At 49.9% G+C, this 15414-nt stretch overlaps 1 protein-coding gene across 1 annotated transcript; it reads left to right on the top strand.

Annotated features, from left to right (window-relative positions):
- Window positions 1–1000: 1000 nt before the first annotated feature.
- On the top strand, window positions 1001–1903 carry LOC135400403 (uncharacterized). The gene has a single exon (XM_064632245.1). It carries the CDS (start codon window positions 1001–1003, stop codon window positions 1901–1903), a length of 903 nt encoding a protein of 300 aa, XP_064488315.1.
- The last annotated feature ends 13511 nt before the right edge of the window (window positions 1904–15414 follow it).

Raw genomic sequence — 15414 nt, 5'->3', positions numbered from 1 at the left:
ATGGGTGAAGTGACATTGATGCAGTCGTAGCTGTTTTGGACAGGAAATCGGGTAGTGAAAAATGTCCAGGATGAGCAACATATAAAACGTACCGCAAAACTGCTGTGTCGACCATTTGTCACGACTGTAATCACGTAAACATCATGTAAACGTCCCTCCTTTCCTCGGCCTCAGCCTACGAAGAACCGCTAATGTTATGTTTGATAAGAGCCGCGAAAAGTGGTTCAGCAAGGTAAAACTGTGCCCGGAACATCGTCACATGAGGGAGGTGTTTAATTAAATCACATTGAAAGATAGCAAATGACTCTTAGTGGTCATGTAGACAGCAGATCTCGTTCACCAACACATCAATAGATTGTATAAATAGTCTGGACAACTGACATTTTCCTCCCGTCTATACTTAGCAATGTTGACCCAGAGCTTGGTTTTTGAATGCCACAAAACACTTCTCGCCAAGATGGTGCACTGTGACTCAATGGGGCATTTACAGCTCAGTGTTATTACCATCTGAGGCAAGTTGACTGGCTCAGATACTGTCACTGCAGTGCTGTAGACCAAGAGTATATTTTGTGTCACTGCCCACACTACCAAGCTTTCCAAACTGACATTTTCAGATAAAATTGCTTGGCTTATGGCTAAATCGAGCCCACGAATGCCTGCTCTCAAACCTCTTTTGGCAATTTTGGTCTCCATGGGACATTATTTCCTTCCTCACACCACAAGCAGCTGTAGCGACACGCAGCAGAAGATGAAGTTGATGCGCCACCAGCAGCACATCGCAAGGCGCGAGCTTTAAAATTCTTCGACGGTTTTGGCCGCCATGAGACTAGTCAGTCTGGCTCTGACGGCCACGCAATAAACAGCATTCTCCGCTACCGTTTTGGGATTACTTCACTTAGGTTTCCCACACTGGTGACCCGGACAACGAACTGCCGCCGTCAGCCTCAACATGCTTGGTGACGCAGGGGCCAGCACCGCATCTGGCCAGCACCCTACCACGATGAGCTACGTCGCTGTCCGTTTGCCTCCCTTCTGGCACAAGAACCCCAGCATATGGTTCATCCAAGCTGAGACGCAATTTCAGCTCTCCGGCATTTCCTCAGAGCTCACCAAGTACCGGCACATTGTTGCAGCGCTACCGCCAGAAATTGCTATTGAGGTTGCCGACGTGCTCCAAGCCCCGCCGCACGAGAATCCGTTCACCAACCTGAAGACTGCCATCCTAGATCGTACCACTCTCACTGAGCGTAAGCGGCTACAGCAATTGCTCAACGCGGAGGAGCTCGGTGATCGCCGACCGTCCCAGCTGCTACGGTCCATGGAGTCTTTGCTCGGCGATCGTGCCCCGACATTCGACGCCCATTTGCTGCGGGAGCTGTTTTTGCAACGCCTTCCCCCGCAAGCCCAGATGATTCTGGCCGCAGCGTCAAGTCTCCCCATTCACGATCTTGCTCAGCAAGCCGACAAAATCATGGAAGTGGTCGGCCCAGGCGTCGCCTCACTCTCCCAGCCCTCATCCGACCCCTTGGAATCCCGCTGCGATGCTGACCGTTCTCGCCACGACCCCGTGCACGCGCGCCTTGATTCCTTGTCAGCCGACATTTCCCACCTCCGCGAGTGCATCGACGCTCTTTCTGCTGATCGTACAACCCGCCGCCAACATTCCCCGCACCGCCGCCGCTTCCGAGGACGGACCTCTCGAACCCGCCGCCGCTCGTCTTCTCCGAGCACCGAAGATTCCTCAGTTCCTTGGTGTTGGTACCACCATCGTTTCGGAGCTCGTGCGGAGAAGTGCACTCGGCCTTGCGGCTGGTCGGGAAACCCGGCAGGGGAGCACTGTCGGCGACCAGCAGTCTCCCGGCGTCTCCCATCAGTCGCCTGTTCTACGTTACTGACCGTGTGACCAAGATGCGTTTCTTGGTCGATACCGGTGCCGAGGTCAGTGTGCTGCCTGCTTCCCCATCTGATAGGCGCCGCCCGGCCCTGTTTCATCTCACCGCAGTCAACAGCACCACCATTCCAGTCTTCCGACAGCAGATCCTCCGCCTCAATCTCGGACTGCGCCGAAGCTTCTCTTGGTTGTTCTTAGTTGCCGGCGTCGGTCAAGCGATTCTGGGTGCAGATTTCTTGCAACACTTCGGTCTCACGGTCAACGTTCTACGCAAGAGACTTCTCGACTCGACAACAAACCTTTCAGTCTTTGTCAAGAGCGCCCCGTCGTCTCCCGTCGTGGCCTCCACTTCTACCTTTCCTGCCATGACGTCGCCTTATGCCTCCATCCTGAGGGAGTTCCCTTCCCTCACTCAGCCGCCGAATTGGTCAAGGCCTGTCGCTCATGATGTGGTCCATCATATCTGCACTACTGGACCACCCGTATTCGCACGACCACGACGGCTAGCGCCCGAGAAACTCAAAATCGCACGCACAGAGTTTGAGCACATGCTCGCCATCGGTGTCGCACGGCCCTCTTCGAGTGACTGGTCATCTCCATTGCACATGGTGCCAAAGAAAACCGGAGATTGGCGCCCATGCGGCGATTATCGGGCACTTAACATCGCCACCGTTCCCGACCGCTACCCTCTACCACGGTTGCAGGATTTTACGGTCAACCTACACGGCGCTACCCTGTTCAGCAAAATCGACTTAATGAAGGCCTATCATCAAATTCCCGTCGCACCCGAAGACGTCAAAAAGACAGCGATTACCACCCCATTCGGCCTTTTCGAATTCCAAAGGATGCCTTTCGGATTACGCAACGCGGCGCAGACGTTTCAGCGATTTATCGATTCCGTCACAAGAGGCCTTCCTTTCGTCTTTGCTTATATTGACGACATTCTTGTCGCAAGCTCGACCCCCGAGGAGCACGCAGACCATCTCCGTCAACTCTTCACTCGCCTGGACGCCCATGGCATTGTCGTCAACATTCAGAAGTGCGAGTTTGGCGTTAAGTCAACTGAATTCCTCGGCCACCTGGTCTCTCGCACCGGAATCGCCCCTCTAGCCAACAAGATCGCCGCCATTAACAGTTACCCCCAGCCCCAATCCATCCGGCAGCTGCGCAGGTTTCTCGGCCTGGTGAATTTCTACCGGCGATTCATTCCGCATTGTGCCACCATCCTCCGTCCCCTGGAATCGCTCCTCAGCCAGTGGGAGACCCGCGCCAACCCTCTTCCTTGGAACGCAGAGGCTCAGGATGCATTTTCCCAAATCAAGACCGCCCTTTCTGCGCAGACACTCCTTTCCCATCCCAAACATGGCGCTCCAACTACCCTTATGGTAGACGCGTCTGTCGAAGCGGTTGGAGCAGCTCTGCAACAGGAGCTAAGCGGTGTCTGGAACCCAATCTCCTTCTTCAGCAAGGCTCTCAAGCCCACTGAGCAGAAATACAGTACATTCGGACGGGAGCTGTTAGCCGCCTATCTTGCAGTCCGGCACTTTCGACACTTCCTGGAAGGCCGCAACTTCACTATCCTGACGGATCACAAACCGCTCATCTACGCTTTCCGGTCGGCCAGTAGCCGTTATTCTCCCCGCGAGATTCGGCATCTGTCTTTCCTGGCAGAGTTCTGCACAGATATACAGTATGTGCCCGGTTGCAAGAACGGCCCCGCAGATGCCCTCAGCCGCATCGCTCCCCTGTCTGCTCCGTCAACATCCATTTCTCCCGAAGCTCTAGCTGTCGCGCAGAATGCAGACAAAGAACTTCCTCTGCTCCGCACCAACCATTCAACCTCTCTCCAGTTTGAAGATTTTCCCCTGCCAGGCACGGGTTTAAGCCTCTGCTGCGACACTTCTACCGGCCGTTCCAGACCGTTCGTCCCATCAGAGCTCCGCCGCGCAGTTTTTGCCGCCCTTCACGACCTCTCTCATCCTGGCGCCAGAGCGTCTCAGAAGCTCATAGGGGAACGTTATGTCTGGCCTTCAATGAACGCAGACATCCGTTTATGGGTCCGAGCCTGCCTTCCATGCCAGCGATGCAAAATACAGCGGCATACCATCACCCCGCTCAGCAAGTTTGCCCTGCCAGACGCCCGTTTCGACTCTCTTCATATCGACATTGTCGGCCCCCTGCCTCCATCCGACGGTTTCCGGTACCTGCTAACCATCGTCGATAGGTATACCCGATGGCCGGAGGCAACACCTATCAGGGACACCACAGCTGAGACCATTGCCTCCACTTTCCTTTCCACCTGGATTTCCCGCTTTGGAGTGCCGTCTCGTATATCTACTGACAGGGGCCCGCAGTTCGAAAGCAGGCTATTCACGGCTTTCACGAACCTGCTTGGCACATCTCGCATCAGAACAACATCATATCATCCTGCATCGAATGGCCTGGTCGAAATGCTCCACCGTCATCTGAAAGCCGCCTTGATGGCCCATGATCACCGCTCTCACTGGACAGCCGTTTTGCCACTGGTGCTTCTGGGCATCCGTGCCGCCTACAAACAGGACCTCAGCTGCAGCTCCGCCCAGCTCGTCTACGGCTGCCCCTTGCGCCTTCCCGCTGAGTTCCTCACACCACAAGAACGAGAACTCCAGCCTTCCGTGCTGCTCGATCGCTTGCGGCATGCCTTCGATAGCCTCCGCCCAGTTCACACGCGTGCAAACTCTTCAGCTCAGCCCTACATTCCGCAGGAGTTATCCACCGCCACCCACGTTTTCCTCCGTTCCGACGCCATCAAGAAAGCTCTTCCCCCCCCCCTACTCCGGCCCTCATCCTGTACTTCAGAGATCGGAGAAGACCTTCCGTATAGCCATCAACGGCAGGCAGAATACGGTCAGCGTCGATAGGCTGAAACCAGCTTTTTTGGAGAATCCTAACCTTATCGCCTCGTCGCTCCCCGGCCCATCGCCTGTCTACGCTGCTTCCACCAGCTCCACCAAGCGCGTCACCTGGGCCGACCGCTCTTCGTCGTTTCCAGCGGGGGGGGGGGGGGGGGCCCTGTAGCGACACGCAGCAGAAGATGAAGTTGATGCGCCACCAGCAGCACATCGCAAGGCGCGAGCTTTAAAATTCTTCGACGGTTTTGGCCGCCATGAGACTAGTCAGTCTGGCTCTGACGGCCACGCAATAAACAGCATTCTCCGCTACCGTTTTGGGATTACTTCACTTAGGTTTCCCACACAGCTATGGGGTAGAGTATCGCCCCAGGCAATGAAACTCCCTGTCCATCTCAAAATAAAGTTGATGAACAACATCTGCAACTTCTGCGAGGTCCATAACTTAAAATCCCGAGACTAGGGGACAAAAAAAAACGACAAACACAGACAAGGTTTTTTTTTTGTCCCCTAGTCTTGGTTTTTTAAGTTATGGATCTATACCACCAGCTCGCTTGCTACCTCTCTATCCTCTCGTTCTGCGCGGTGGTTTAAACCACTCTTATAACTACATGTTACATAACCAAAATCTTCAGTGTCGGTTTCTGTATGTTGTTTATGTGATCTACAGGACTTGACTCCCCTCTTCGTATGCACTTCAACTACATGTTACGTGTAACCTAGGAATGCTGGTATGTGAGTGGAGTGGCTAGTTTGACACAGTACCACAAATAAGAACACAAATGGCTGATAAATCTGCTGCAGAATCTGGGCCAAGAGGATGAGCACTTGGAATCATCACAGTTTTTAGTACCATGCAGAGGAAGATAGAGTAGAGCTCCCTCAAATTTTGTACAACTTTTTCTGAATTACTTGTAATTATGCTGCAGCTACATAGGCAGCAGTCCAAATGCTACTCACAACTGCCAAAACTTCATGCTAGCACTCAATTCTTTTTACAAACTTTGGTTTGTGAGGTGATATGTTTGTGAGGCTGACAAAGTTTGTGAAACTGGGTCATTATGTAGCCTTTGTGTTCTGGTGCTCTGCAATGGTTTTTCGAGGGATTCAAACTACAAAAAATGTTAATAATAAAAAAAAATATTGGCATACCAACCTACATACATGTCCCAGACAGCACGTAAGAAACTCAACAGAATATAAATATCATCATGACACTGGTAGACAGATTGATACCGAAACAAATCCGAAGGGGAGGGCTGGGATCCACGAATGGGCACTTGTTCGCTGCCTCCTCTTGCAAGAAAGGTAGGACCGCAAGTTCCACCACCACCGTAATCCCCTCAAGACCGTGCCTTTTTGATGCGAACTCGTCCCCCCTAGCTTTGAGCGTAGCTCAGTTGTACCAAATTGGTGGCTCTGTTGAACAGTGCGATGTCATTTGTTTTTATGATGAACATTATGATGTTATTTGTACGGTTTCTAAGACACTTTGTACAAGGGTTTTGTATGCCAGCAGCGTACTGTGTGCGAAAGGTAGTTTTCGTGTCCACTTCAAGAAGACAATTTTTTAAGAGGCTTAGGGGATGCGTAACTACTGTGTGATTTCAACTAAATATCACAAGAGAGGTGCACACCTAAATACCTGAAACCCTCAACTCAATTAATTGTATGATCAAAATTACATGGGAATATATTGAGGTTTGTCTTGTTCACAAAAGATATCATTGCACACTATGCAAAGTTCATCGGTAGTTGCCATGGCCTACATCAATCATAAACACTGCAAACCACTCATTGAGCATAGTCAGTCCGCAGTACGCAAAGTGAAAAGCGTCATTGCCCATTGTGAACACGGCCATGCAACAGTGCTTGCGGCTTCGCATTTTTCACTAGTTTCTTTCACCACTTTGTTATGAGATGACTAATGTTTTGCCAATTCAACATGAACATACTTTGTAACAACTACTTGGAACTTTGGAACAACTTTGCAAAGCATATGTACTCGTATGCACTTCCTTTAATCACTTCAGGAGTATTTCTCCCGTAACATATCTCAGCAGATGCAGTATGTCATGTAGGTAACACAATTTTGGCACAGTATTTGCTTTATATGTCCAACAAGCAGAGATATCAAATCTTTGTGCTGAAATGGTGTGCAACGTGGCCGTGTAAGGACGAGTCGCCTAGATGGAATAGGTATAGCATCTTGATGTTGAATGCAAGAAGTTAATGTTTGACAACATATATGTCATGGGTTAAATAGAGCAGTATATCATACACCATCAGAAGAATGCCAACACTTCAGTGCTTTACCTTTACCTGTTATTCCAATGTTTACTCTCCCTTCTACTGGAATTTTGTATTTCAGAATCATTTTTGTATTATTGAATTTTAATTTGGCAATCCTTTCACATGTCTTGTGATAGACAGGTTAGCAATGTAAGCAGAGTCTATGTGCCTCTCACAACCTGCATCTTTATGCAAAAATACTGCAAAAGCTGGGAGACGACATAACTAGACAAAAAAGTAGAGAACTCCGACATAACATAACAAAATAACAAGGTTTACTCAGACGTTTCATCCGTCATGCGACGGACATTATCAGTGCCAAACTGAATGAGAGATTGCACAACCGGTCGCTATTTAAGGAGATGGGAGTATTGTTCGGGGAGGGGCCACAGTTTTTGTTACAAACCGAGGGGTCACTGCGTATGTGCCAAGACCCTAGAAGCTTCCTATGTCCCCATCTTTGTTCTCTCTTGTTATGTTAAGTTGGAGTTGTCTACTTTTTTGTCTGCATTTTTATGTCTGAGGCTGTTTTGGTGACAAGAGGGCAAGGGTGCCGCAACATGGCACATGTTCACAAAAATGCAGAACCAGAGAGACACACACAAAAAAAAATGTATAGCATAACACAGTCCCAATCATTTTGTCGTGTCCTTTTTGATGTGTCGTCTGTTCTACATTTGTCTTTTTTTTCTCGTGTGCAGTTTCTGGATTTTAAGCCCAGGAGCAGTTGCTGTAGAGGATGCTGAGAACATCTGAAGCATACATTTTCTCATTCTCACATTATGCTGTAAGCAGTGTGAAATACAGCTCAAAAGGAATTTAATGAGAGACAACTTGTCGCCAAGATCAGTGCAGGAACATTGCAAAGGAAAATAATTCTACACCATAATGGATTTCTATCCTATTTAATGGTACAGTATCAGATGAAAGTAATACAAATAATATTGAGGGGAAGCCATCTGAGTTTATTTTCGAGACTGCAGCCGGAGAACGGTGCTGGTCACCGGAGCCGGACAGGAATCGAAGTGGTGCACGCACCGGAAAAGGCGCGAGAAGAAGCGCGGGTGGTACGGATGGTGCGATCGTCTTCGGCGCCGCCACAGGAGCCCCCCACCCGGAGAAGCGGTAGCGCCCAGTGAACCCTGCGGGGGCGTTTCGGCGGTAGCAGAGGGGGCCCAGATGGAGGTACAGGAAGGGTGGTTTCGGTTTGGTCTAGAAAGGCGGGCTTCAGTCTTGCCTTCGCGACGACGTCCTGTCGTCGAGGGAGTTGGACGGTGAAGTGGTGTTCCGAGCGAGCAAGCACGGGGCATGGGCCTTCATAGGGAGGCTGGAGGGGACCCCGCACGGAGTCTTTGCGGATGAAGGCGTGCGAGGCGGTCTCCAGTGCTGCCGGCACGTAGATGAACCGCGGCGGCCAGTTGCGTGACGGCGGAGGGTGGAGAGAATGCATGGCGGAAAGGAGGCGGTTGACGTATGTGGTATAGTCAGGGGGCGGATAGGGGGATGACGAGAAGAAATCGCCGGGAAGGCGGAGGGATGTGCTGTACACCATCTCGGAAACAGTGCAGCCCATATCCTTCTTGATGGCGCTGCGGATGCAAAGGAGGGCTAAAGGAAGAATCTCCGTCCATGACTCTCCAGCCGGATAGGCACGGATGGCTGACTTGAGTTGTCGGTGCAACCTTTCCACGAGCCCATTGGCCATGGGGTGGTACGCGGTAGTTCGGACGCGCCTACAGCCGATCGTTTGCAAGAGCCTGTTGAAGAGCGCCGACTCGAACTGACGTCCGCGGTCAGTTGTAATTGTGGCGGGCACCCCGAAGCGGCTGATCCACCTTGCGACGAAAGCTTGCGCCACGGTGTCTGCAGTGATGTTGGAAATGGGGATCGCTTCGGGCCAGCAAGTAAAGCGGTCGATGCAGGTGAGGATGTAAGGGTAACCGTTGCTAGGGGGCAGAGGCCCTACAATGTCCAGGTGGACGTGGCTGAAACGGGCGTCAGGTGGAAGGAACTGCCCGGTGGGCGGATGAGTGTGCCGATAACCTTGGCACGCTGGCACGGGATGCATGCGCGGGTCCAGTATCTGATGTCGCGATTGATGCCAGGCCAGATGTATCTGCTGGTGATGAGCTGTTGGGTCGCTCGGATGCTGGGATGGGATAGGTTGTGGAGAACGTCGAGTATAAGCTTGCGGTACCGAAGAGGGATATAAGGACGTGGCGTGCCGGTGGAAGTGTCACTGGAAGCATCCACCATCAGGCATGTTAGAGAGCCTGGAATCGGATATACAAGGAGCGAGGCATTCGCCAATGCGGCTTTGATGGCGCTGAAAGCTTCGATGGCCGAAGGTGTCCAGTCGAGGGTGGTACGCGGCGCAGCAGAAGAAAGCATCGCTTCCAGATGGTGTATGATGGCCGAGCAGCCGGGAATGAAACGCAGGTAGAAATTGACCAGTCCAAGGAACTCACGCAGCTTGCGTTTGGTGGTGGGCTGGGGGAAGTTCCGGACTGCCTCAACCTTGCCGTCGAGGGGACGAATTCCTGCGGCGGTTACTCGGTGTCCGAGGAAGTCCAGCTCGGACACGCCAAACTGGCACTTGGTAGGATTTATGAAGATGACGTACTCGTCGGGACGACGGAAAAGTTGACGGAGGTGCATCATGTGTTGTTCCTCGTCGGCGCTGGCGATGAGCAAGTCGTCCAGATACGCAAAGCAGAAGGGAAGGCCTCGCAATGCTTCGTCAATGAATCTCTGAAATGTATGTGCAGCGTTTCGCAGACCATATGGCATCCTCAGGTACTCGAATAAACCAAATGGTGTGGTGATGGCGGTTTTTGGGGTGTCGGAGGGCTCAACCGGAATCTGATGATATCCTTTGATGAGATCAACCTTGCTGAAGGTAGTGCATCCCTGCAGATGGGCCGTGCAATCTTGTATGTTCGGCAAGGGATATCGATCAGGAACTGTCACGTTGTTGAGCGCGCGGTAGTCGCCACATGGTCTCCAGTCGCCGGTCTTTTTAGGGACCATGTGTAATGCGGGTGACGATGGACTTGACGAAGGTCGGACAAAACCCAGTTGTAGGATATGCTCAAAGTCCGCGCGGGCTATGTTAAGGCGTTCTGGAGCGAGTCGCCGTGGGCGGCAGTGTACTGGCGGGCCCGTTGTTATGATGAAATGTGTGACATGGTGCTTGACTGGGCTGTTGACGTTGGGTGGACGAGTGATATCGGGCAACTCTTGAAGTATCGCCTCAAAAACAGACGTGGCGGGAGCCGGAACGAAAGTGGGGTGTAGCGGCTGCAATGCGGTGGCAACGCCGTGAACAGTAAGGTGTGTATTGGCGTCAACAACTCGGCGGCGGGCGACGTCGACAAGGAGTCCAAAGTGGCGGAGGAAATCGGCTCCAAGGATAGCATGACGGATAGTGGCAATCCAAAACAACCACTGAAAGCGGCGGCGACGGCCAACGTCGATGGTGAGCGAACGTTGGCCGTACGTGGCAATGGAGGATGAGTTGACGGCCCGGAGTGGAAAGGTTTGCTGTCGAGTTCCTTTGCAGAACGGCGTCGCCGGAATAATACTGACTTCGGCACCAGTATCCACGAGAAAACGGGTGCCGGAAATCTTGTCCGTGACGAAAAAGAGACGGCACTCAGGGGGGTGGGAATCACTAGCCACCGTTTATGATCGCCCAGGCCGTTTCCCGACGGCCAAGTACAGGGCTGCTGGCAGCGACGAGCGCGGTTGCGGAATGTGTGATTGTACCAACAGTAGGTGGAGGCCGGTGGTGAAGTGCGGCAGGAGCGCGTGGGGGACTGCAAGCGACGCGCCGGCGAAGGTGTGCGCCGTGAGAGGCTTGCCCCGCGGTTCGGGAAGCGCTGCTGCGACAGGTGTGAGACAAGTTCGGTGAGGCGCGCAACTTCCTGGCGCAGCTGGCCGAGCTCGGAATCATCAGATTGCGTATTGCAGGGCATCACGGCGACGGTTGGAGGGGCAATGTCCAGGACGCGGTCGGCGAGTTCTGCTAGCTCTGAGAGGGACAGGGCGCCCGATGCTGCTAGTGACACGCGTACATGGGGAGGGAGTCTCTGGAGGAAAAGTTCATTGAGGATAGCAGGGTCAATAGATGATGCCTTGTCGCCAAGAAGGAACTGCAGATGGCGGAACAAATTGAGTGGGGCGACGATCACCGAGCTCTTCAGACGAAAGCACTTGCTGCAAACGGTGCTCCTGGGATGACATGAGCCGTTTAACGAGAGCGTCCCGGAGGACTGAATAGGGTTTGTCTGCCGTCGGCGCGAGGAGAATGTCCCGAATCTCAGCGGCCGCGGACGGGGGAAGACTTTCAACCAGGTGCTGGTACTTGGTGGTTTCTGATGTAATGTGTCGCATGTGGAAGAAATTGTCCACCTGGACAAACCAGAGGAGGGGGTCATGGGCCCAGAATGGGGAGAGACGGACTTGCGTGGAAGCCGAGATGCTTAATGCCGGGCTGACTGAAGAGGCAGGTACCGCTGACGGCGAAGCAGAAGGGGTAAGGTTCGCGTCCGGGTGACCAGCTTGAGGGGAAGTCATCTGAGTTTATTTTCGAGACTGCAGCCGGAGAACGGTGCTGGTCACCGGAGCCGGACAGGAATCGAAGTGGTGCACGCACCGGAAAAGGCGCGAGAAGAAGCGCGGGTGGTACGGATGGTGCGATCGTCTTCGGCGCCGCTACAATATTAAAGAAGTAACCGTGCAAATTATCAGTCAAACAGTGAAGCTGGCTGCAGTACACTACAATGTGTCACATGCAACAATATCAGTGTTTCCAAAACTGACACATAAACCTTAGGGAGGCCGCAATAGTCAAAGCGGTGGTTACACCAGTTTGCGAAAAGAAAAAGCAGATGAAGTGAACGCAATATGCGACAAAACTAAGGAAACAATCTCGCTACAACTGCAATATACTGAAGTTGTTTTTTTAAAAAAATAGAAGTTCAGTTCAGCGGACAGATATCAGCTGTCGCACACACAGCCATCCCGAAAACTATGCCCAACCATGACGAAAACCCGAGACTGGGAAAAAGACGAAAAACAGACGACACAACACAAATTTTCGTCATGGATCTTAGCCACCAGCTCACTTGCTTTTTAACCATTTTATCTGTATCTATGCCCATCTTCGTTGATGCACCCACGAATCGACAGGAAGACCGCCGAGGCTTCAACACTCGGATTAAGTATCTTGAACTGTGAACAGATTGGTGGACACTCGAGAAAACGAGAACAGCTGATTGCCGATTTCATGGGCGCGGCCATGCGAGCCGACAAGGACAGTTCAACAGAGGAGCAATTTGAACGCGAATGTGGCACTAGTGGTAGGCGCAACAATTTGCACTTCAAACGACGTAAAACACTAACAGATGAGCAGAGAGGATGCTTGCTTGCTCATTTGTCATTATTTGGGCCTGTAATCCACATCAGGGTTCAGAAATGCTGTTAAATGCCGATGGCAGGCACAAGAAAAACGTGTTTGCAATGTTTTTTGTCCCTTTGCGGTTCAAGCGAATATACCTTTTTTGTGCTTCCTTCCTCTCTTTCCTTTGTTTTTTTCTTTTTCCTTGATTGTTTTTTACTGTTGTCGGTTCGTTCCGGATCCCTAGCTTGGAAAGCTGCTCCTGTTTAGTTTCGGTATAAATCGGAATGTGGGGCATGGGGAACAGTCCACCGCTCCTCGAGTTTTCACGATGTTGGCTCTGCCCCCCCCCGTCCCCCCCTCGAATTTTCCCTCCGAGGACCTCTTTGTAATAAGCCGTACTTCTCAGTCTCCAACTCCATGTTCCGCAGTGCTCTCCTTCAGGTTAGGTTAGGTTGGGTTGGGTTAGGTTAGGGCTCGCTCCCCCTTGCGGACTTCCGAGTTAGTGCGAGCGAGGTATCTCCATAATGGAAAATCTGAAACGGTGCACTAATAACAAATGTTACCTCTGTGGATAATAATTTGAAGCACACAGATGAAGGATTCATCTCATATCTAAACTGCTCTGATCCGATACCGGTGTGTATGCTGAAAAGATATTATCAATTAATAATACACACACACACACACACACACACACACACAACAACAACAACAACAACAACAACAATATACGCGACACAATAATACATACATATCGGCGGCGGCGACTCTGGAGCTGAAACAAGAAATCAAATTTAACCACCTTTTTCATATTCTTTATAATTCATTACCATTTTCAAAGTATATAGGACTCGATCTGAGTTCTGAAAAAAGACAATATCCATGAGAAAAAAAGAACTACGTTGCGGATCAAAAAACTTACCATTTTCGTTGGACATTTTTTGGAATATGTGTCAGTCAAGTGAGGAAGAAACTTTTAAACGCGCGCATCCTCATTACCATACAACCTCCTCTCCACTCTTTCCCATTTATTACCGTTCGAGCGAGCCCACCTCCTCATTCTCCCATTCGTTCCCCAGACCAGGAGCTCTCTCCCAAAATAATTATGTGGAAGCTCTTTCGTCGCTGTTTCGGAAAGAAATGTGAAGAGGAGGAAGTTGAGTCTACCGAAGACAGGAAATGGCGCCTGAAACAAGAAATTCATGAAGCAAAAGCTGAAGCTATCAGACGCGTTTTGTCTCACGAACGTCTCCTCAGGATCAAACGAGAGTCTGCGAAAAGTCAATTTGATCAAATCGACAGCGGATGGTAATAAATCTAGTTATCAATACACCTTATTATCAGTTTCACTTCTACCTCTGCGACACAATGTCCGACGTAAGACCGTTTTCTTTCACCCATCCTGCATGAATTATTATATGTGGACCTTCCATGTCAGGAAAAATTTACTTAGTTCGTAACATCCTTAGAAATCTATCAGTATTCAGTGTAGTCCCAGAACAAATATTTTATGTTAGTAAATATGACGCTAGCTGGCAAAATGAATTCACTAAAATTACATTTAGTAAAGAATTACCAACGACATGGGATGAGAACATACCAACACTGATTATAGTTGACGATCTCATGACTGAAAAGAATGTTATGCAAGATATGGTTCACCTCTATACAAGAGCGTCCCATCACAAGAATGCATCAATTATTTTTCTTTGCCAATACTTATTCCATAACGATGTAAACTACCGCACTCTATCGCACAACAGCACATATATAATATTATTCAATAATTTAAGATCTCGTACGCAACTCGAACTTCTAGGACGACAAATCTTCGGGAAATCACGGTTGCCATACTTTCTGAATGCATTCGAACAAGCAACAGAGAAACCATTTGGTTATCTAGTGATTGACCTACACCCACTTACCCAGTCTGATAAAAGATTGCGAACAGGTATAACCAAGCTCGAGCCACAATTTGTTTTCATACCAAAATGAAAAGTCTACGTCACCATTTAACTTTCCTTAAAGTGCTTGCAACCTGCACTCCAAAAGAGCGGGAAAACATATTGAAGGAGGCTCCTCCGCACAGCATTGAAGCTCTTTCCGAAGTTTGCAAGAATATATTGAATGGTAATGTTAAACTTTCACCGAAACTATACAAAGATTTAAAGAAATATAAAGCTACAATTCGATACATCGCATATAAAACATTGCACAAATCACCAAAGAAGCTACAAAAGTTTTTATATCGACAACGAGGAGGTTTGGTCCCATTACTCCCACTATTACTGACAGGCTTGACTAGTATATTAGGTGGTGTAGCAGGGCGGGCTATAGCTAAGGTAGCTGGATGTTTGAAAATGGCAACAAAAATCGAGGTATTAAATCCAGTGGACACTATTTTGGAATCTAATGAAAGTGAAGATGTAAAGGTAAAGCGTATGCTAACAGCTATGTACTACACTATAAAAAATCAATTGAAACCGACAATAGAATCAGATCCGCCAATAATAAAACCATTACAAATGGAGGAAAGTATTAGCAGAAAGTTCGATTATGACGCTCTACCAGATAATATAAATATTAAAAAAGTTAGGCGCATAGTGTCAGCGATACCGAGGAGTTTGTCATGGAATGAAAAAGGAGAAATCATTCATAACAACAAAACCATTCAGGGCTCTAGTATAATGGAATTGGTCTTGTACCTATCCGGTCATAAACGAGTGAGGCCCGCTTGGTTTCTAAAGGTGTCAAAACTTCTACCATCACACAAGATCAGACAGAAAAGAAAATCAAAGAAGAAAATATTGTGGGAGACCTACAAGTCGCCACAAAGAACAAAGTTGATTTCATCTTCGGATGAAGAATATTTCTCAGAAGAATGAGCTACAGATCACCTGACGGCGGGCTCGGAGGGGTCAAACGATATCAAAAGGCAC

Source organism: Ornithodoros turicata, chromosome 7, assembly GCF_037126465.1.
Source record: "Ornithodoros turicata isolate Travis chromosome 7, ASM3712646v1, whole genome shotgun sequence".
NCBI classification, from domain to species: Eukaryota; Metazoa; Arthropoda; class Arachnida; order Ixodida; family Argasidae; genus Ornithodoros; species Ornithodoros turicata.
Note: the sequence above shows the minus strand (reverse complement) of the source record. Positions and strands in the feature narration are given on the sequence as shown.

Excerpts from the sequence above, each read along its gene's own strand:
- LOC135400403 (XM_064632245.1), top strand. The coding sequence starts at position 1,001 with ATGAGCTACGTCGCTGTCCGTTTGCCTCCCTTCTGGCACAAGAACCCC.